The sequence below is a fragment of the Lutjanus erythropterus genome, chromosome 11 (genome assembly GCF_056507025.1).
Source record: "Lutjanus erythropterus isolate fLutEry1 chromosome 11, fLutEry1.hap2, whole genome shotgun sequence".
Taxonomy (NCBI): Eukaryota; Metazoa; Chordata; class Actinopteri; order Lutjaniformes; family Lutjanidae; genus Lutjanus; species Lutjanus erythropterus.
Genome location: NC_139327.1, coordinates 11,474,471 through 11,496,418, shown reverse-complemented (window position 1 = coordinate 11,496,418; position 21,948 = coordinate 11,474,471). Strand labels below are relative to the sequence as shown.

Sequence of the window (21,948 nt, the reverse complement as noted above, 5' to 3'; positions counted from 1 at the left end):
TGTTATCTGCATCATGTGTATTTCTGATTTTTACATATTCAGTAATAAAATGTTTAAGGTAAAATAAAACCCAGATATAAAACCCACTGAAGGGATACTTTGGATTATTTAAAAAAAACATTTTAGGAATACACTATATTTAGAATATTTTCACCAGTTTACCTTGCCATTAGACCACATTTTCCATTTTCTGCTGTTGTATAAGCCTAACATTGCTCTCTCCAAACCAACCAGACTCTTAAAGGAAAAACTGTAATTTTACCTCGAGTTTCTCGTCTACCACTGACACAACTGCTTAGTTTGTTTGTGTTCATTGTGTAACTTCTGTGTTTTAAAACAGTAATTCTGATTCACCAAAGTCACACAATAATGCAAATAAACTAACTTATCAAGACAGCAATAGACAAGTAAATCAATATGACTGATTTCACCTGTGGAGGTTTGGTTGGTTCGGAGAGAGTGATACTGATACTGGTACTCCTCTCTGCTTCAACTGGGGGTGTGCTGACCTCCATCTACTGTAATAGTACACTGACTAAGTACCTCATACAACCCCACTTCAAATAATCCTAACAATCCCTTCAATATGAAAGTAAGTTCCTTGTACCGATCTAAAGAGCAGTAGTAGTAGCCCATAAAATAATCCTGGCCAGCCCTTCAAAACTCAAACTGTCTTACCTGTGGTATGGAGCCCTCCATGACCCTCCTGTCCGACAGGTCAGGGGTCTTACACATGTCCTGGCCGGACTGATCTTGCCGGGGGATTTCGTGAATGGAGCGTCCCATCTCTTTGATAGTATTGACTCCCTCGTAGGGCTTACCCTTGCCAATACCCCCTTCGAAGGAGCGGATGGGTGGGCTCTCTCGTTTTATCTGTTTTCCATATTTCATGGGGTCTTCATAGGTCTCTGCAGTGGCTCTGGGTGTTCCTGGAAAAATGTGACAAGTATTTCAGCTTTTTCTCATTATTTGATTCTACTGAGCAAGATGGCACAGATGCAGACACAGCTGCTCAGTGCCCTCAAATCAAAGAGCAGTGGTTTTGTTATTTTGTGTGTTTTTTTCAATACCTTTTTATAATGTAGTTTCTGTTTATCTGCTGCATTCAAGTGCCTCATTTATTATAACCAGTAGACTGAAGATGTTACCTCATAACATTTATCTTGTTTATTCTTCTCAACTTGTTATTTTCCCCTTTTAATCTTCCTGTTTATCACTTTATTATTTTTATCTTTTTATTCTTGTTTTTAATCCTTTAATTCAGTTTTTAGTATTTTATTCTGGTTTTTATCCCTTTATTCCTGTTTTTAGCCTTTAATACCTCTTTTGATGATTTTATTCCTGTTTTTATCCTTTTATTCATTTTTTTATCCTTCTATCCATGTTTTATTCTTTTATTCTGGTTTTTATCTCTTAATTCTCATTTTTTATCCTGTCATTCTTGTTTTTTATCCTTTTATTCCTATTTATATCAACAACTCCCTGTTTTTATCCTTTTATTCCTATTTTAATCATTTATTCCATTTTTATCCTTTTATTCATTTTTATCCTTTCATTCCTGCATTTTAGCCTTTTATTCTTGTTTTTTATCTTGTTTTCTATTGTGCTGTCTCTCTGAGAGTTACCAAACACAATTTCATTGTATGCCTAAAAAGGCAAATTAAGTTTACCAGTGAGTGATTTATAGGAATGTGGCAAGCTTTGCAATTAGATACCTTGCATGATGGATCCAGTGATCAATGGTCTTTCCTTCGAATCTCCATGTAGCCCATCTCTGGGCAAGGCTCTGCTAATCAGCCCTGAGAAACAAACACGTATGATCACTCTTCTGATACAGAACAACACACAAACCTGGGCACATCTGAGTGTACACTCACTGACAGAAAATCAATACCTTCAAATGGAGCTCCTTCCCTACCAGGGTGCCCTCTGCTCATGGGTCCCTCCATCATGTCGTAAGTGCGTTTCAGTTCATGCCCTGTTCTGGGGCTGCGGGTGTTTTCCCTGGGTTTGTTGATAGCTTTTGAACACAAAAAAAAAAAATCATGCTCAGTTTTTTGTACATTGGGTAAACAATTACTTGTTGTATAAATAAAAATAATCAAAGCACTTACCATCATAGGAGAGGATGTGACCACTCTTGCCTTCATAGATGACGTGAGCTTTAGCCAGCTGTTCTCCCCTGGTCTTGTCTGGACTGCTCAGGTCCTCTGTGGCCAGCTTTGTGATTGTGCCCTTCAGCAAGTCAGCAGCGATGCTGGACTGGGGCAGGGCTGGTGTGCCCTAAAAAAAACAAAACAACCCCCAAAGACATAATGCAACATAAGAAGCAAAAACACACACCCTTAAATATATGATCAATGAAAAAGTCTCTCTCTCTATCTGTTATCCTATAATTCCCATAAAAATCACTTCACCCATTTATTACCTGAGTGATTGATCCTCCCCTGAAAGGCAGACCCTCGCCCACCTTTGCTGGGTTTCCTCTGCCATCCTGTATGGATGGAACTGCAGCTCCTGGAGAATTACATTGAGGGAAAAAAGGAGAGCTAAGTCACGTGTGGTTGGTGTCATCTAATGGAGGTGAACCAAAAGTATGACTTTGGTAGTAACTAAACATGGGGGAAAAGGAAGAATATGCAAGAAAGTCAATAACTGTAAATTCAAAACCCAGTTTTCGACATTATGATCACCTGTAACAATTTTGTAAAACTTGTCTGTATGCTCCTTATGGCTGTACCAGCTGAATGTTGAAAGGTAACATAAGGAAGACGTGTGTTGTGTTTACGTCCTAAACTAGACTACTTATTGAATTTGGTGAGGGTGGCTGAGAGTTGATACACTCTGAACAGCACCCCGGCTTCAATGAGATAACAAATAAAAACTGTGTTAGTGTGTTAATAAAAGTAAATGAATTTATAATATATAATTTCCACAGTTGATTTTGTTGTCACATAGTGTCCCAGTGCTGGAATGGAAGTCATAAAACAGATTAAATAATATGTAAGGTGAAGCTATACAAACTAGAAATGAAAACCTGAAAAAACGAAGAAGAAATGGCTTTTGATTTAGACTTCTGTTTCACTTTCACTTCTAGAGTAACACAACAGAGCTGTGCTCCAAAGGTTTAAAGGATGTTTAAAACATCAACCTTTCTTTGACCGTCGATATGTCCTCAATTGTCCTGAACAACCTCATTTGACATAGCAGCATAGCATGCAATGTGGCAACACTTGGCAATGCAAATAAGCAATCATGTTTTCTGCAGCAGTGCGAACTGGACTGAACACCAGTGTGGTCAATATGAACCTCATCCACACAAGCCTACATGGAGCTATTAATAGTGAGCTTGTCAGGTTTTGGAATTTAATGCAACATGTAAATATTCTGCTAATGTATTCATTAATCGTTAATTAGCTTCCTCCATGATAAATACAGTTGGCCAGTGAGTTACATGTCCTCTTCTTAAGAGAGCAGGTAAGAGACACCCCTCTGTTGTGACTGAGGATGGATGTACAGCAGCAGCAAATTGCAAAATAAGTGTGGGAATAAAGGATGTGAATATACGCTCAGTCTTTAATGCAGCTTGTTATAGCTGGTTACAGCTTTAAGGTTGAAACAGTTATTGCAGCATAGGTGGGGGTGGTACTTTATATCTGTCTAATGCTGCATACAAGCCTACTCTCATGTCACATTGGATTGTATCTGAGTAGTGCCTTGTCCGAATTTCCCACTGAAGATACGGTGTAGTAATGTGACAGCCTGTTGTCCTACCAGGCTTGTTAGGATCCTGCTGTCGAGGCAGACCCAGAGAGATGGAGCCCACAGTGCTCTTAGTCCCCTCTGGCCCGTAAACAGCATGGGACGGCAGGTATGTGCCAGGAGTTCCCTGGGAAAGCAGGAGCAGAGAAGAACACATTTCAAGGTCAGATCACCATGTTCATGAAAACAAGAAGTGCTGTCATGTGATGTTGATAATCTTTTATGTGTCAAAGTTATTTCATTTATAAACTGTGGTTTGATCACACTGTAAGCACTGTGACACACAGGACATTTTAACTGTTCCTTGATTCCCTACAAATGTAGGTCTGTTTTCCAAAGACTAATTCTTCCCGCCTAGTTCAAAATGAATAAAAAACTGATCACAGTCACTCACAATAATGATAAAAGAAGATCTGTATCCATTTCCATGCCCCTGATCTACGGTAATTCTACTGAAAATGATCTGTTTCTTTTTAATTTATGCTCACTAACAGTCTCAGACAGTTTTAACACCAATTTTCAAAAAACACTGTAGTCTATATACTATCAAAGTCTGGGTTACACTCTGCTCTACTGTCAAGCCAACTAAATTTTATTTATATAGCCCAGAATCACAAATCACAATTTGCCTTCAGAGGCTTTACAATCTGTACAGCATATGTCACCCTCTGCCTTTAGACCAGGCAGAGTCAACTGGTGGCCCGTGGGCTGCATCCGACCCTTTAACGACCTTAATCCGTCCCTCTGATCATTTATAAATATAAAAAATGTCATTGTGATGTCATTGTTTATTTAAATAACCTGCAAACATTCTAACGTTATGCTTGTTTATAATGCTAATCAGAAAATGATTTTATTAGTTGGCAAATTAGCCCATTCACTAGTTATGTGTGTTGTTAAGCACAGAGACAATTATTATTTTAAAACATTTTCACTCAGGTGCTTTGAGGAGGGGGAAGTTGAAGTTGAGTCAAACTGAATGAAAAAAAGAAAATATATTAAATGCAATATTGAGTTCATTCAATCAACAACAAGCTACTTCTAATTTAGGATTACAAAGGTGCATTGTTTTTTTCCCTGTACTTCTGTACATGTTTCTTCTCCATTTGTGAAAACTAATAAAGTGGAGAGAAAAATTAATAGGTTTATTGTTTCTAACTTAAAAGGTAAACAAAGGAAATGTAAACCTCCAGCCCCTCTGCAATTTACTTTTTTCAGCCAGATTTGAAAAAAGTAACAGGCCTCCCTTAGAAGCTCCATTTGAAAAAGGAAAAAAACAAAACAAAACAAAACACAAAACCCTTTAATGGGTAAAAAAGCTGTAGTTTAGTACTGGGATTAACCCTTGTAATGTAACTCCTTACATCATTCTGGGGAGAGAATAACTCTAAGAAGATGCATTTAATTAGGATGGTATAACTTGACAGAATTGCGTTGGTTTTTCCTTTGATAAATGGATAAAGAAAATCTAGGTAAGTAGACAGAGCTGTGTTTGGTGTGTCATGGTGTCTGTTGTGGAAAATCTACCATCATCAAACCCAGATGTGTTCATTCTAAGCGACAGCTCACATTAAATTGATGATTAAAAGAGCCCTGTGGAATTTTCTTGTAAATGACCAAAAAATGTGTTTATGTTCAATTTTACTCACCAAAAGGCACTGTGTGTATCAATGAGCTCTAAGAAATGTGTTGAATACATACCTTCCTCATCGAACATTTGCAAATCCAGCATTGGTTACATTTTTACTAACTTGCAATGTTCTTCTTCCATGTCTTTGTTGGTGCAATGCTACATAAATTGACATGTTACTGCCACCTCTGGCAGGGACCCTATCATAGAAAAACGGCTCCATAGTACTACTAGAGGTGAAAAAAACATCTGCAGGGAACCTTTACAGTTTTGTCTTTGCTCGAATGTGAATGTCAGTGGTGTAGAAAAGTAAGAGCAGAACTGCTGCACTGGATCCACCAACAACCTTTGCTGTCTTACCTGGGAAATGGAGCCGCCTTGGATGAAGGAGGGCTTGTCCGTGGGCTTGGTGGTTGGAATGAGTGGAGGAGGAGAGGGAATGTTGGGGGGTCGACTGGGTCTGCTGAATGTTACGCGGACTCCATCTTGCATACTTTGGACCAGCTGGTTGGGCGAAGGGTGGAGGACTGGTGGGGAAAAAACAAAAATAACTCATTACACAAACAACATTTGACAATTATTGTTATTTCTGCTTCTTTGTTGCTTGAATTAAATTGATTGAATGTAGGTAAAAGATTCACTGCACACATAAAAAAGCAAAATGTACATCACTGTACACGTTTAAAGTGTCAAAATAAGCAATTAAAAGATTTGATTATAGATTACTGTTATCAGCATTTGCAGGAGATGCTGAAAAGAAATCCTGCCATTAAAATCAAACAACATTTTTTATCCAGATGTAATAGTAAGTTAACTTCTTTAGTCTTTACCAATAGATTATTATTATTGATAAAAATTCATGAACTCATGCTGAAACTAGCCAGCTAACCCAAAGTATACCTGGTTCTCAGGGTGTTCCAAAGCTAGCTAATGTTAACTTAAGAACGTTAAGGTCGCCAATACATAGGGTTATTGAAACATCAACATTAAAACTCAAAGTAGCTGATGCCTTGTTAGGTATAATCAGCACTGTTGAGAGAGAGAGAGAGGGTCAACTCTCACTACATGCTCTGGGTATAACATAGTTACAGACTGTCGTTAAAACTTGCATGACTGTGGGTGTGGAACCACTACAACGAGGCTCTCTGGCTGTGCAGGTTGATGTTTCTCCCAGATTGAGCCACTCGCACGAATGCAACCACATAAAATTTTATCTTGCGCACTCTCAAAAAAAATTTGGTTGCAGTCTGGAGCCTGTTTGGGAATTAAATACCTACCTCACACAGTAACTTGTGCTCTAAATGTCTTCTGCCTGCCAGACACCACCATTTCAACCCACCCAACATAAGGGTTCCATTAAGCTTCATTTCCCATCAAAGACTGCATGATAAAATATTCAGCTTCATTCTGACAGACTCCAGTGAATGGCAAAGTAAGCACTGATGACCTCACTAAATAGCCTGTCCTCATCTTGAGGTAACCTTGGTCTGTGTCTGCTGTCTGCTTTAGTGTCTCCTGGGAAAGCCAAGTAGACGACGAAAAGGATCACAACACATAAATACACCCACACAAGACCGGGAGTAACCTCCATGCAGGGAGCGCGCCTCACGCTCTGCACTCCACAAAATCAAAAATGCAAATGGCTGTGTGAGAGAGTTCCTCCAGCGGGCATGGACGTCATCATCCTGCTGGCTCATACAGGGACAGATAAGAAAACAAGCCACTCAATGACCAATTTATAAATCCCTGCTGCAGGGAGACTGTGTGTCAAACATTAACATTCATGCTGCAGTTCACCATCAGGGACAACAACCTAATGTGTCAGGACATGAAAAATATGTTTGCCCCAAATGACAAACAAGAAAAAGTGCTGCAGTGAAGTGAAGCCATTTCCACACCAACAACAGCAGCAGCAGATATTTTCACAGGAAATAGTTTCTGTGCACCCTAATTTGGTTGACTTTCCCTTCTGCCTTCTTAGCAGAATCAAGACTGCTGTCCTCAAACCATAACAATACAAAACGAATGCAAGTCTAAGAAATGAGAAACTAAAATCCACCAACACAATCAATATCAAACTTGTGTATAATTTTGATTCTACTCCTGCCCCCATCATACGTTATTTTCATCTTGTAGGTTACCACATAGTTTAGAATCAGTGTCACAACAGCAAAAAAATAGGATAATTTAGATTTAGAAGAAGCATAATGAAAGCATGATGGGTCATGTATAAAATTAGTTTCATTGTTCAACTGATATACAATTCAAAAGTCTGTGTATCGCAACTTTTCAGTCTCATATCTTTAAAAACATCTCAGACAATATTAATACTCCACTAAAACCACAACCTTTACTAATTATTACTGGTGTATCTAAAGCATTAAGAGGACTCACTACAGCCCAACAATAATTCCTCTCTTACAGCCTCTGCACAGGAGATAACTGCTACTTACATCATGGAAACAAGAGTTCCTACGTCCAATATGTGACAACGTGATTTAATCCGGGACATTACATTTGGAAAGGATAAGATACGCCTTTCAAGACAAACTGCCACAATATAACATTATTTGGCAACTTCAATTATACAACTTGGACATCAGGGTTGTGCCAAATGGACGATAGTGTCATCCATCACATGATTTAAGAGCCTTCTGTATTTGAGGTAGTGTGTCCCCTGGGACTTTCCATGGGGTGCTGAAACAAAAACCCTTTTAGATGCAGCAACAGTATCATCACCCATCACAATATTTCACTGTAGACATCATCATATGCCAATTTGGTAGAGTTGGTTGCTGAACTTTATTGCACATAGAAGTTTGTAAACTGTTATATTTTATTTAGTAAGTAAATAAGTGACAGAAGAGTAGGGGACAGGGAAACAAGAGGTGTTTTCAGACCACCTTATCTGATTTATAGTCCTAATTAGATTAAGATTTATTGTTTTTAAAATTTATTTAATAATACATTCGTTTCATCTTTTCATTTGAAGTTAAACTATTTATTTCCTTTATTTTGAAAATTTCTCACATCTGCTGATTTTTTTTAAATACTGTTCCAAGCTCCAATAACTCTACTAATTCAATCTGCATACCTTTATATCACCTGCTTTATCTGTGAATGTACATGAACATCATTTTGTAATTCTTTCATATAAATGAAAACAAGCATTTTTATGGCTTAATAAAACATATTTGAAACAAACCTCTATGTAAAATTCAATACTCAAGTAAACACAGTGAATGAGAGTGTAAGTGGAGCGGCTGCACTCTAGTGATAAAACTAAGTATATCATCTGCCAGTCATTGCTAATATGGTGCAATGGGAGTAAAGTTCATTCACCAATAATTAATCATATTTATATAAAACAGAAAATGGATTTCTGGCGATGTGTGCATTTTTATAAGCTGTAGTGAGAACATATAACATGACAGAAAAATGTATGTCATCACTATAATGAAATTTTTATGATTTCTCTGTTCATTACGATATTTGTCACTGTCACTGTATTATAAATTATTGTGATCGAAACAGGTAGGTGAGTTTTTGTAATGCATTTATGCTTTATCTTTAAGTAAAATTATTAGGGGTCAGCTAGTATTTTCTCTGAGTCATGTATTGACATAACTGTGGCAGTTATAAAGTCATGCTGTGGCAGTTATAAAGTCGTGCCAATCTGGTATTTGATTATACCAGAAAGAGCGGCTCAGGCTTGTTTGACCTCTACTGTACTGGTACACGTGTTCAAACGCACAGTACATTACTCTCATGCAGCAATCCAAGCCTTGTATGGCCTAAAGAGCACATATCTGCCATCTATCTATTGATTATACAAATCAACAACATACAAAACAAGATCCACAACTCAAAATGAGCTTAGTTCTTAAGGTCCTCCCCACCCAACCATCTAATACAACAAACATGAACTGTACCTTTAAATAAGAGGACTACATAGAAAACTACACGTTCCCAAAATAAAACTGTTAGAAAATCATTGATAACTTCTCCATTTTTAATGATTTAATACTCCTCAAGAGAAACTATGGCATACATTTCAAAGTGCATTTCTCATGTCAGCTTAACACTGACAATATATATCCTGTACCCTTTAATGTGGGTACATACAGTATACCTTTGGACAAATCAGCCTGACTTATCTGATACACAAGTGCTCTAAAACCCTGCAAAACCCAGACTTAAAACAGGATTAAAAGCTCCACATCACTCCAACTTTAACTTCAAATAAAGGCAATCAAGCAACTGTGCATGCAGATATAAAAACAGTCTGTGAGAGAATTAAATATCAATATCAAAACATGTCAAACTGAAAGGTAAGAGACTTAAACATGAAAAATACTGAATTTCAATCCAAACTATATCACATTCTATTGCCAACCAAGTCAAAAAAGTGCCTCCACTGTCAAACACAAAAGACTTTAAAAGAGTCACACGAAGCTAGTCTGTATCAGCAAGGGAAGGGAGGAGGCAAGAGGGGAGGAGGAGGTGAAGATGTGTGCTTTTACCTGGTGGCACACTGTAGCGGGAGACATTGGGGGCGTTGGGGTCATGCTGGGGTGAGGCCTTGCTCAGCTCCCTGGGGGAAAGTCTGTAGGGAGAGCCTGGCCGACCGGAGTGGGCCTCCTGGTCCAGAGCCAGCTTCATGTCATAAGGCATGTAGGGTAAGGGCTTACCTGTAGTACACAGGCATAAGGACAAAGGGAAGACAACCACTATTAAAACAAGAACTCAATGCCAGCGAGCATTGAGCTGACCTAGAATGTACGGGCCTGTACAACCTATGCCGTCACGTGGACACACACCCGCTGAAACCTATGTAATAAATATCCTGGTGTCAGAGCTCAGCAGCTTACTGACAGCTCTACTCTTCACAGCACTCCGACTAAAAGGTGCTAAAAGCTTTGCAGAAATCATGCTGTAATGCAGTCAGTCTGCCTAGTGACTGACTGAACTACATCTGACTGCCCAGAAGCAGCAAGTGTCCTTTTCTGGCACGCTCCAGTCATACGAGTTCAAAAAAACACCATGGTGCCCTTTTTCATCCAACTGCATTTCAAGAGCAGCACTGACTCAAGACTTCAGCTCCGACTTTGCATCAAATCTAAAACAGGGTCAGCTAACTTTTCTGTCTTGATTCAAGCTGAGCCATGTTACGACAGTCCAGATCACTCTCAAACGGCTCCTTTTGTGAAACTGCACAAAAATGAATGGGGCCTAAAAAATGCATCAGCTATAAATAGTCCACCGCTAGCAGCGACAGGGAACAAGGCTGAAGGAGCGATGAACAAGAGGGAGGGGAGATGAGGACAGAATGAGGGTAGTTTTTTGTTCTCTTACCATCTCTGTCTAGTATGGTGGGGCTGCGGGTGTTGAAGGGGGGTCTGCGCTCCAGGTCTCCCTGATCCTGCCTCTGCTTCTCCTCTTGGTGCGCTGAATCGTGCACTGCTTTGATCTGGTGTTGCAACATGGCAAAGCCACTGATGGGCACACCACCAGGGCCGAAAGCACCAGGCACCTAGAGAAGTTAAGGAGGGAAAAGGTCCAGATGAGTTGGAATGCAAGATATAAACTAAGTGATAAAGTACTAAAGCAGTGAACATGGAGCACTGAACAAACCTCAAATAAAAAACACCCTGAATATCTTGGAATTTTTGCTTTCCAAGAATATAAGGTACATTTGACAAAACGCATAAGTAAGACTCTATATGTCTTACACTTTAATCAGGAAGTTGTGCCTGCTTGCATAAACTACCTTATCTTTCAATCTTGTTTGTCCTTTAAGCAAAATATTTCACTGAGGTAAGGGGTGCAGGTTTTCAAAATCATTACTGTCATAATACAGCACATGGATTTCAGTTATCTTAGTTAGGCTTCACTCACATCATTCCTTAATGTTACTTGACAGTATTATTGTCAGTGTTAGCTAGCTTTTCCAAAATATACAACAAAGAAAACACAAATAAAAAAAACGACCAAACTAGACAGAAAATGAGAATGTTGTTTTCCGTGAAGACTACAGAAAGCGCAAGAACATAAGCCAAATAGATTTAACACAGCAACAGCAGTACACAAAGAACATGTGGTATGAAACAATTGGCAAAATGAAAGTGAGAAATCTTGCAGTGAAACAAACTGTAAATGAAGTAATGAAGAAATATGAATATATTATTGAGATAGCAAGACAGAGATAAAGAGATAAACTCAGCAATAACAGTTTCAACAAAACAATATAGCACCATAAATACATGAGGCAGGGTTATGTTAAAGCTTGCTTGCTAGAGAGTTGCTAGTGCTAATGTCAAATCTATGGTCTTTAACAAGTTGGACATCTCTCATAGTCCAGTGGGTTTTTTTCTGTCCTGGAAAATGCATGTTGGCATCTCTCCCTCCTCCTCTTCAATCAACAGAAATTTATACATCTTATGTACCACAGATGTTTTCCCTTTTCAGGGACTGTTAAGGGTCCCTTCAAATTTTCTAAGGAAAATGGTTACAGAGGACCTTGTAGCAACGCATTAGGGAATACTTTAGTAGCTATAGGAAAACACTTAGAGATCAAACAGTCTTCTCTTACAATGTCTTAAGGAAATCCTTATGGTTATTTTATGCAACTTATTCCTTAAAAAGGCATCAAAAGATAAAAGTTAAAGAGCAATTTTAACCTTTACTCAACTGGGTATTGGTAGATGAATGATCCAGATTTAAAGCTACTCATAAAGACTGATGTGGAAAATGTGGGCATGCTTTAACCTGCCACCTGCCTCAGTGGCCGTCTAAATGGATCAACCTGAAACTGTGACTAACCATAGGTGGGATGGCAGCTGCCCGCTGCTGCAGCTGCTGGATGTTGAGTTGGGATTGCTTGGGGGAGGACACCAGCACCGAGCCTGGAGGGCTGAGCAGTGAGGGCTTTTCCATGGAGAATATTCTGCAGAGGCACAAAGCAAAAATGTACATGTCACATTGAAAACCCTCAACGTATCCTGTTTTTGTAAACACCCAAAGTAAGAACATGAAGATAGTGATTATGAGAACATACCTCCTTTCAGGCTCTGCTTCCACATCCTCGTCAGCACTGCAGGTGGCGCTGGAGTCATTATCTGAGTGGACCTCCCTCCCGTGCTCTCCCTTCTCCCCTCTTTCCTTGATCTCCGGCTCCATCTTGACCTGAACCTCTCCGGTTTTCATGTCCACATCCTGAGGTTCAGTTTTGGGATGCACCGAACCTGCGTAGGAGGCCACCCTGGCCTCCTGAGATCCAGTCTCACTCTCTGGGCTTTTCTCTTCCTTGACACAGAGTTCACCATATGATGGCTCCAGGGCCTTTCCGTTGCTGGCCTGACCTTTGTCCTGGTCAGAGCACTGAGCATCTCCTGCAGCGCTGTCTGCCCTCTTGGAGTCACCAGACTTTGAGGAGTCAGCCTGAGAGGGGGAGGGGGCACTCTCCGTATCAGAGCTGTTGTCACCACCTGGGGATGCACGACAAGTATTAATTTAATTACTTTCAGAAATCTACAATTTTTTAGATTATCAGATGACAAGGACTAAAGTTAATTATCAGGCTAGAACATTCATAAAATGTTAGAAAATAGTGAAAAATGTCCTTCCCAGCAGTTTACAAACCAAGATGTCTTTATATGCCTTGTTTTGTCAGAAGATATTCTGTTTAATATGATAATAAGCAGGAAAAAATAGGAAATCGCCATATTTGAGAGACTGACAGCAGCATTTCCAGCAATTTTGGGAAAAAAATTACTTTACCGAGTGACCAAATATCAAAATAGTTTAATACTTTTTATGATTTGCCCTTTGGGGCAAGAGACCACAAAAACTAGAAAAGAATACAATCCAAAAACAGTTTACCTCCTCTCCATGCTTCTCATATTTCTTAACAACCCATCTGGAATTTATCAGTTGTCACGTTTTGCTTCAGCACACACGTAATTGCCAGTCACTACTGTATCTAATCTATGGCCAGGCTTTGTTTATTTAATGATCTTGCATTATACCATTAAAAGTAAAGTTGACCAAAAATAAAGTTTGCTTATGATAAGTCCAAGGCCTTAAGGACACAAAAACAGCCTTTCAAAACACAAACTAATCTGTTCCTTTAAGTATCTTAAATGCCAACTGTGTTCAGATACAATATGACAAGACACTGAAGAAAATAGTTTTTAAATAACAAAAATATTAATTCATATCTGAAAATCATGCATCCTTTAAAAAGAAACACTTTATTGTAAAAATATCTGCCTGCCCCTGTTGGTTTGCATCTGCAGTTGTTGCCATGGAGATGATAGTCCAGATGGTATGTCTATGCAAAAACAATCTGCAGATGCAATATATCTATCAAATCAAAATCAGAGAAGAAACTTTATTAAACATCCAAATGACAAACACCACAATGTTTGTAAGGCACCTTTAATAGATCTGTGCTAATGCCTCCTCTGGCTCTATGAGCTCTTCTGTCCGATGTGTTTAATGTGAGATCACCAAGACCTCAAAAGAGCAGTTTGGGTTTCCATGGGACGAAGACAAAGTCAAATAAACATGAGAGAAACCCTGTGACCTCCCGCTGTCGCCACTGCTATCTTGTGAACCGAAGGCTTTTTAAATTATATATAAGTCTGACAATTTCCAAGAAAAATGACGCACTGAATCACTTGGCTGCTCAAAAAATAAAATGTTGACTTTACTAACCAGCACTATTTGATGCTGATCAGGCAGCAGTCATAATAATCTATATCTTTACCTGGCACGGTATCTTTTTCATAATCTTTATCATGTAATGCCAGCAAAGATAACGACCTCTGGAGAGGAGGGAGCGGGTAGACAGGCAGGCTTGCTGGATCAAACAAGTGGACCAGCACTTTGTGTTCAAAGAGCAGGCTTTGTTGAGTCTTCAAAGCCAAGAACTGTTACGCAACAGGCGCCCATGTAGTCAGAATTAGTTCATATCTTTTATCTCCACCTCTCCCCCCTTGCTTTTTTTCATTTGATCCTTTTTCCCTGTCTCATTAAAACTACAGTCAGCGCAGAGAGAGCAGATTGCCATCAACCCAAATGAAATCCTTACATGACAATTCAGAGGACATTCTGGACCGGGTTTCGTGGCTTAGCAGTGTACATATCACTTAATTATTCCTTTCCATTTACTTAAAACTTTGTAATTATCAGGCATGAAGATCCACAACTCATAGATGAGGACACCCAGGTCGCCTCAGGACATGCCCTGATGTCAGATAAACAGGAAGACCAGACCAAAATAAATGTGTTTGGACATGTGTGTGTCTGCGTATCTAACGATGAGCACATGCTTCCTATCATCCATCTCTGACCTTCACTGTCTTCTGCGTTGTCCTCATCATCATCATCGGGTGATGCTGTGGCTAGACCTTCACCTTGAGATCTATCAGCACGAGCCCGCCGTGTGTCCTGAGAAACAGAGACACACAAAGAAGCGATTTAGGTTAATACACTGCAGTTATGACAATTCAGTGACAGAGCATAAACAGAGAGCAGATAGCAAACAGCTTACCTGCTTATGCTGCTGGAGCAGATTGTCCAGGTTGTGACGTCTCTTGTAGTTGAAATAGAAGTTCTTGCACTGTGCCTCGCTTTTGGTGCCCACCATTTTGGCAATGGCTGTCCAGTTTCGCCCATGTTCAACCAGCCCTGGAGAAGGACAAAGATAGAATTGAACTTTAAAGACTCAATATGTTACATTCTCAACCGCTAGATATTGCACTAGAGCACCAGCTCTAGTAATATATTGATCATGGCAATAAAAAAAAGTCTCAATACAGTACAGAACTGTGACAATGTGTAACACAATAGTACACAGATAATATTTATTTTACTACATTAGAGGATTGTTCCTGGCTGTGGCACTGGTTTTGTTTTGCAAGTGTACATATATAAATCAAACACGCATTGTCAAAAAACAGTTCATGTCAATTTGTTGCACACAACTAGGTCAGGGTTGGGTACTTTTAAGGAAAGCAGAGGCATTTTGAGTTGGAAGAAAAAACAAAAAATGCTGTACACGTCAGATTTCTTATTTGATAGAGGACATTTTCTTAATATTCGTAATATCATTACATCCCTAACTAACATGCACAAATGGCCAGATCAGCCATCCAAACAAAGAACAGAGAAGCCTCGATTACAACACAGACACAAGAACTGTGACTTCATTCTCTGCTCGGGACGCCATTACTCCACTATTTGGCTGCAACTAACTATTTTCATTGTCTGGTTACTTTCATTCATTGGGTGAATGTTGACTATTGCGCCTTAAAAAATTTGAAGCCTTTGAACAGTTGATAGAATGTAAATTAATAAGGTTGAAACCACTTGTAATGTATAACAATATATGCTAATTCTATATTACACTAATTACAATAATTTCATGCACGGCAAAGGAACAGTACAGTGGTGTAGCCAAGCCATCAAAGCCTGATTTGGCATGTAAATACTCTGACATCTTATACTTCTGATTGCTTATAATTCAAGAAGATGATCTTAATAAATTCCTTATAGCCTTTCTTTAGATTTAAAAGCTGCTGCACAACTTTTGGTATTACTGCAAAATTACACCATACTCATGGGGTCCCTGTTGCTATGCTTTGCTGTTGGTCTTCCGCCATCCTGATTAACGCTCAGCTCTGGCGGTCTTTCTAAACTCTGAAACTACGCTAAGCTAAGCTGCAGTGAACTGGAAGACTGCAATTTACCTTTGACATAAGGGTGTCTCTTCTCTAAATTGTGTAACCCCTGTGACCTCCCCTCCCTCCCAGCCGGACCGAGATGAGGGATACTGGCAGCTTGACAAATCACCACAGAGCTAAACACAAAGCCCCATTACTGCTCCAGCTAAATGAGGGAAAGAGGGCATTGGGACTGTCCAGGGTGACTTGTATCTTATTTAGACACACTTCAACTTGCAGAAAAATCAAAACTGTCACACAGGAGGGTCTTGTGTATTTTTGTGACATACAGTTCAGGTCTATACACAAGTTAAGCAGCTTATTCTGTCCAATCACATCAACTTCACTTAGCAGATATAAAAATATGCAGAAAAAACTAGCGCATGTAACACTGACGGTCAGTGAGACCCTCCAAATAACATACAAAATTTAAGAGATCTCTTTTCATAGTACACCCGAGCACTGTGCAAAACACATTCAACAAGAGATATTTCTCAGAAGTCGTGGGAAAATGAACCTTCACTTAAATGTCTCCAAGTGTCAACTTAAAGATAAGTTTACACTTGATCAGTCAACTTATTGTACGGTTACATTTGTCACATGACAATGAGAATAAGTAGAATGAAAGAAGAATATTCACATGCAATGATCAAACACTTCACTGTTTTTTCATTCTGAATCAGCAAAAAACTTACGTCAGTATTACAGTATTACCATGGCAACAATCTATCCAGTTTTACTGTGCAAACATTCTTGACAAAAGTCCTTGACAGAGCTAAAAGATTGTTAAAGAAAGAAACAAAGATTGTTTGTTATCTTATTTTTAAGTTCTTGGTTTGGTAGATACTTAGCGTGACAAATGCAATTACTGTAAATGTTACCTCTCAAGATAAGAAGACAGTGTAGCAGCCCTGAAATAATCTTTGTGAAGCTTAAAACATTCAATCATTTTTGAACTTGTAAGAGAGGAGCTGATCAATTTCAATAGAAATTTTATGTATTCACTGTTTCTGGTGCTGTTGTATCAGTGTCTTTGTCTGAAGCCCTAATATCTGTAACATCACTGACAACATGCAAACAAACCAGAATAATAACAACAACCAGCAGCCAATGAAAACCCCTTATTAGTCCACTACTAGGACTAATAAGGGGGGACATTACAATCTAATATGCATGGTTGTCTTAGCTAGTAACATGTTGTTCTAGATTGAATCTTTATTAATTAATGAAATGGAAAAAAATTATTGGGCTATGCTGCAGATGTCAGAACATGACTGGTACTCAAGGGAGAGCTGGGCACAGTATGTCAGAAGTAATGTCATTAAGCTGCATTATTCTATACTTTATAACATAATACATATGTAAAACACTAGCCAGTAATTACTTTTGCTGATAGAAATGTGGTGGCTACAGTTGGCTGCCTCAGATGTTATAGTACAGTGCTCAAAACAAACTTAAGGGGGAGCGCTAACATCATTCCACAGCAGCCACACTGACGAGCCTGCCTGCGGATGTATCTGCAGACATTTTTTGGTTATGGGTCTTGTGAGCGCACCCATCAGCCAATGCCAATTATTTCAAAATGTCAGAAAATCAGGCAACAGATTACTCAGTTTATCACTACCTGCAACATTGAAAGTACGTGTACAAGACCATACAATCTTGAGTTTGATATGACAAGATTAGGGGTGCCCCCTGAAAGTCGATGACTCAAATCATTGTCAGTTAGTTTGCATTACAAGGCACAGAGATAACATCTCAACGAAGAATTATATTTAAGGGGAGTGTAATATATATATATATATATATTTTTATATTAGCTGGCACATTTATAAATAAAAAAAATAATAATAAAAAAAATTGTTGGAGTGGCTGGTAAACAAGTTTTGTCTCTAGTTTTTTTTTTTAGCAGCATCATTGTAAAGAGAGCAACACAACAGCAAAGCAGAGTATAAACTTAAAAAAAAGCAAAAAACAACAAAAGGAAGTCTAAAAATCACCACAAATCACAAAACTAACTGTGGAGGAGGGTGACAGAAACGAAAGACAGCATGAGGCCGGACAGGAGAGATGCTCCATGGTGCACTGGGATTTTTTAGCTGAACTGTGAGCAGCAGGATGCACTTTTACTCTGAATGTGTGGAAATAAGATGTTTTAATATCACAGATGACGTGAGAGGAGCAAGGCGTCTTCATATTGAACAGCCAAGTCCAATTCAACTGATTTGCTTAAAGCTTATTTGTTAATGACCAAAGCAATTAAAAACTACTCAATCAGCTCTGTTGTAGTCATTGTACTTTGACAATCTCACAAAGAACTGTTATTTTCTTGTTCTCTTCACAGAGTTCCTCCTCTCTCTGTCAAAACTTCTGATTAGACTTGCAGGCCTGGGATGTGTCAGCCTGGTATTACCACCAGGGACTATGTAGATCAACAGGTTACAAGAATGACTTAGGAACCTCAGGAGAAGGGAACTGTGTTTAATGTGCTTGCATGACCAGCCGTGCGTGGCAGCACAGCATAAAAGTGATTTCTGAACCTGCTTCGTCATATGACTGGAAGAGGTCATGCAGGTCTCCTTTAGGTACACTAATCCCCAGTCATATCTCGCATACAGGTCTGAATGCCTGAGGAGATCATAGCAGCAATGAAGTTTTTGTTAAGAGGGAAGCAAACCTCAAATACCCTCCCAAGAGTCTTAATTAATCCACATTAATCCCTTTATTTACTCCCCTCAAGTCTATGGGTCTTGGCACTCAGGGAACCCTATGTAAGAGCCTATACTGCCAAGGCACACTTGAATGGCATATGACCTGACTAATGACTGCGGCGGCACAGTCTGATACCAGGCACAATATGCAACAGGCATTTTGGAGAATTTACAAGAGCAAAGTAACTTAAAAAGAAAAAGTTTTCGAATGTGAATAACAGATAGTGATCTTTAGAGGAAGCTGCAACTGTCACGCTCTGTTGCTTCATGGATGGCCTTAATAGATCATTTCTGAGAAGCCAGCAGAGCAAGAAAAAAAAAAATCCTGAAACCCGTCATTGGTCTCTTGACAGCTTCCAGCAAAGCACCAGCACAAGTTGCCATTTGTGTGATCGCATGTGCACGTTCATTCCTGAGTGCATATTAAGAAACGGGCAGGGCGAGGCAACATCAGATAATCAGAAGAGGAAAAGAGAAAGAGACAGAGAAGGTGGGGGGGTGGGGGGTGAAGACAAGGAAAGATCATAAAAAAAACAGAGCAGCCACAGCAACGCAGAGAAAGCGAGAGGAAGGACAGAGAGATAACGCGCGAGAGAGAAAAGAAATGAAACACTACCTTTTTTGGCGACCTCCATCTCCTCCTCGGTCCAGCGAGAAGTTTCTCCGGTTTCACCAGCACCAGCTATAATATCACAAAGAAAGAAGAAACAGCCCCATCAGCACTGACAGAAAGAGGGAAAGAGAGAGAGAGAGAGAGAGAGAGAGACGGAGGGAGGGAGACAGACAGAGGAAGAGTGACAGTCCACTCTTCAGCCGTCTCCTTCTCATGGCCGCTAATCTAATAATCTGTTTACATTCAGGGGCTGCCGAGACCTGCTCCCTCACTTACACTCTCGCTCACACACTCATTCTCCTCCCTATCTCTCCCCTTCCCCACACAGCCCAGAACAAGCCCTCCTCCACTCTAATCCACGAGGGGAGGGCCCTGGTCAGCTGATGTAGCGCCAGACAGTGGAGGAGCCGAGAGCCCTGCCTCCCTCTTTGGGAAATGGCCTTGGATGGAGACAAATAGACAGATAGAACAGCCAGCCCCAAACCCTCCCACCCTTCTACTGTGACACTGCAATCTCATACACTCACACACACACACAGAGAGACACACACAGAGACACACACCCCTCCTTCTTGCCTCGGCTTGGCTGCAGAGCTCCACACCCCCCTACAAAATTCACAGAAGTGCATGGCTAGCGTGGAGGGGGGCCGGCTGAACTCTAGCCCACTCTCCTCCATGGCACCCACTGAGACAGTGTAAACATTTGGACTAATATAGCAGCAGATGTACCCTTGACATTAACAGGAGGCTTTCCCCCCTCATACCCCCCAACCACCACCCACCCACCCACCTCGAAGATGAGAAGATCAATTCTCACTGTTTAGACGGCTCCTACCAAAGGTCCCCCTGGCCACACAGTCTGTTACACTTAGTTAAACAAATGTCTACTGGACTGGGCTTCCTTTTTCCCGTGGCAAAACTCACATGTTCTCCTCGTGATGGTTTAGAAGCCCTCAAGGGTGGTCATTAATCTCAGGGCTAAGAAAACATACATGATGTCTACCTACAGTGTAGCATCTTACCTAATGACATACATGTGACTTTTCCTTTGGCACTTTTGGCCACACCAAGTCAAACTGTGCCACGCTGATTTGCACTTCCATTATCCAGTCCCTCCCTGGAAGCTGCGATCGTAATAATTCACAGAAATTCAACCAATCCTTGTAATTCAGCATGACCCTCCAATTTTGTCCAATCACCCAAACCTTTCCTCAAATTTGACCAATCACAGCTTCCCATGAAAAAACAAAAAAAACAAACTAAAAACAGTGCAAAGTGCACCACAATTATCAGGTAACATTCCTGTGAAATCCTGAAGGGAATAATTATCATTTTTAATGTGCAGAGTTGCGCCAAGTTGCATCAAAGATGGACCTTCTCTGCAGTGGGGCCACAGTGTGCCTGATCCACCTCCAAGCAGGCTGCAGTGACGTCTTGTCCACCACAGCCAACCAGTTACGACCCCCCCCCCCCAAAATGATCATATGTTGAGACACAGCTAATGTATATGTATGCTGTATGATTTTGCTGCTTTCTTCAAGTCTTCCTCAAGTGTTTATCCACTACAGCTGCAGGACTCGACCTAAGCTTTTGTCTTCAATGAAAGACAAACGTTCATGCAGCTGGCCCCTTTGTAATGAAGATTAGAGCTGCAACCATTAATTGATTACTTAATTAATAGCCAACTACTGTGATAATCGCAGGTCAAAATTCTCTGATTCCAGCTTCTTAAATGTGAATACTTTCTGGTTTCTTTACTCCTTTATGACAATGAACTGAACATCTTTGGGTTATGGTCAAAACAATTTATTTATTCATTCATTCATCCATCCATCCATGTTGTTCCCTGATGGAGATGTAAATCCTTACTGTGCTTGGCTGATTTGCCGATTCATACCAAAGGAAAAGAGGTAATGGTGTCTGTCTACAGTGTAGCATCTCACCTAATGATATACGCATGCACGCACACACACACATACCCTATCCCCCCCATTACTTTAAACCCCCACTGAATCAGCAGCTTCCTCAACTTGCCTGGCACCATTTCAACTGGGCAAGACTGACAGATAGCTACCCTGTAGCACCCAGCCCACTTACTTCTAAGAAACGCCATAGCTGAAGGGGTTACCACAGTGCAAGCAAACAGATGTAGTCTAGTAGATGCAGTCACTAAGGGAGATTACAGTTGACACAGTCCTACATAAAGCATGATACACCCAGAACAGGGCCAGAGAGGTCAGAGGGTTGAGAGGATGGAAGGGACACGCTGCAGACCGCTAGTTAATCACATTATAGGGCAGACCTTGCATAACTCAGACTGCTGAGAGAAGTAGAGCTCAACAGGCAGCAGAGAGACCAGGTGGCAGAGGAGTCAGCACACTTACAAAACAGTGAATTAATGATGCATAATAACGCCATGACGAGCTTAACACACAGGGACTTGGATACCTGAATAACTGGAGCAACCGCTGTTGAGAGTGACAGACTTCAAAGGGTGGATGAGTA

At 40.1% G+C, this 21,948-nt stretch overlaps 1 protein-coding gene across 1 annotated transcript in view; it reads right to left on the bottom strand.

The window, feature by feature from the left end:
- Positions 1-21,948, bottom strand: part of ncor1 (nuclear receptor corepressor 1) — a 78,743-nt gene that overhangs the window by 15,873 nt on the left and 40,922 nt on the right. Inside the window, exons 17-30 of the mRNA XM_084730801.1 lie at positions 19,447-19,512; positions 14,949-15,085; positions 14,749-14,845; positions 12,450-12,879; positions 12,215-12,338; positions 10,748-10,925; positions 9,916-10,083; positions 5,753-5,919; positions 3,775-3,889; positions 2,429-2,517; positions 2,115-2,283; positions 1,895-2,020; positions 1,716-1,799; positions 679-929 (exon numbers count right to left, since the gene is read on the bottom strand). Coding sequence (XP_084586927.1) covers positions 679-929; positions 1,716-1,799; positions 1,895-2,020; positions 2,115-2,283; positions 2,429-2,517; positions 3,775-3,889; positions 5,753-5,919; positions 9,916-10,083; positions 10,748-10,925; positions 12,215-12,338; positions 12,450-12,879; positions 14,749-14,845; positions 14,949-15,085; positions 19,447-19,512 — 2,201 coding nt within the window. The remainder of the gene's footprint in view (positions 1-678; positions 930-1,715; positions 1,800-1,894; positions 2,021-2,114; positions 2,284-2,428; positions 2,518-3,774; positions 3,890-5,752; positions 5,920-9,915; positions 10,084-10,747; positions 10,926-12,214; positions 12,339-12,449; positions 12,880-14,748; positions 14,846-14,948; positions 15,086-19,446; positions 19,513-21,948) is intronic.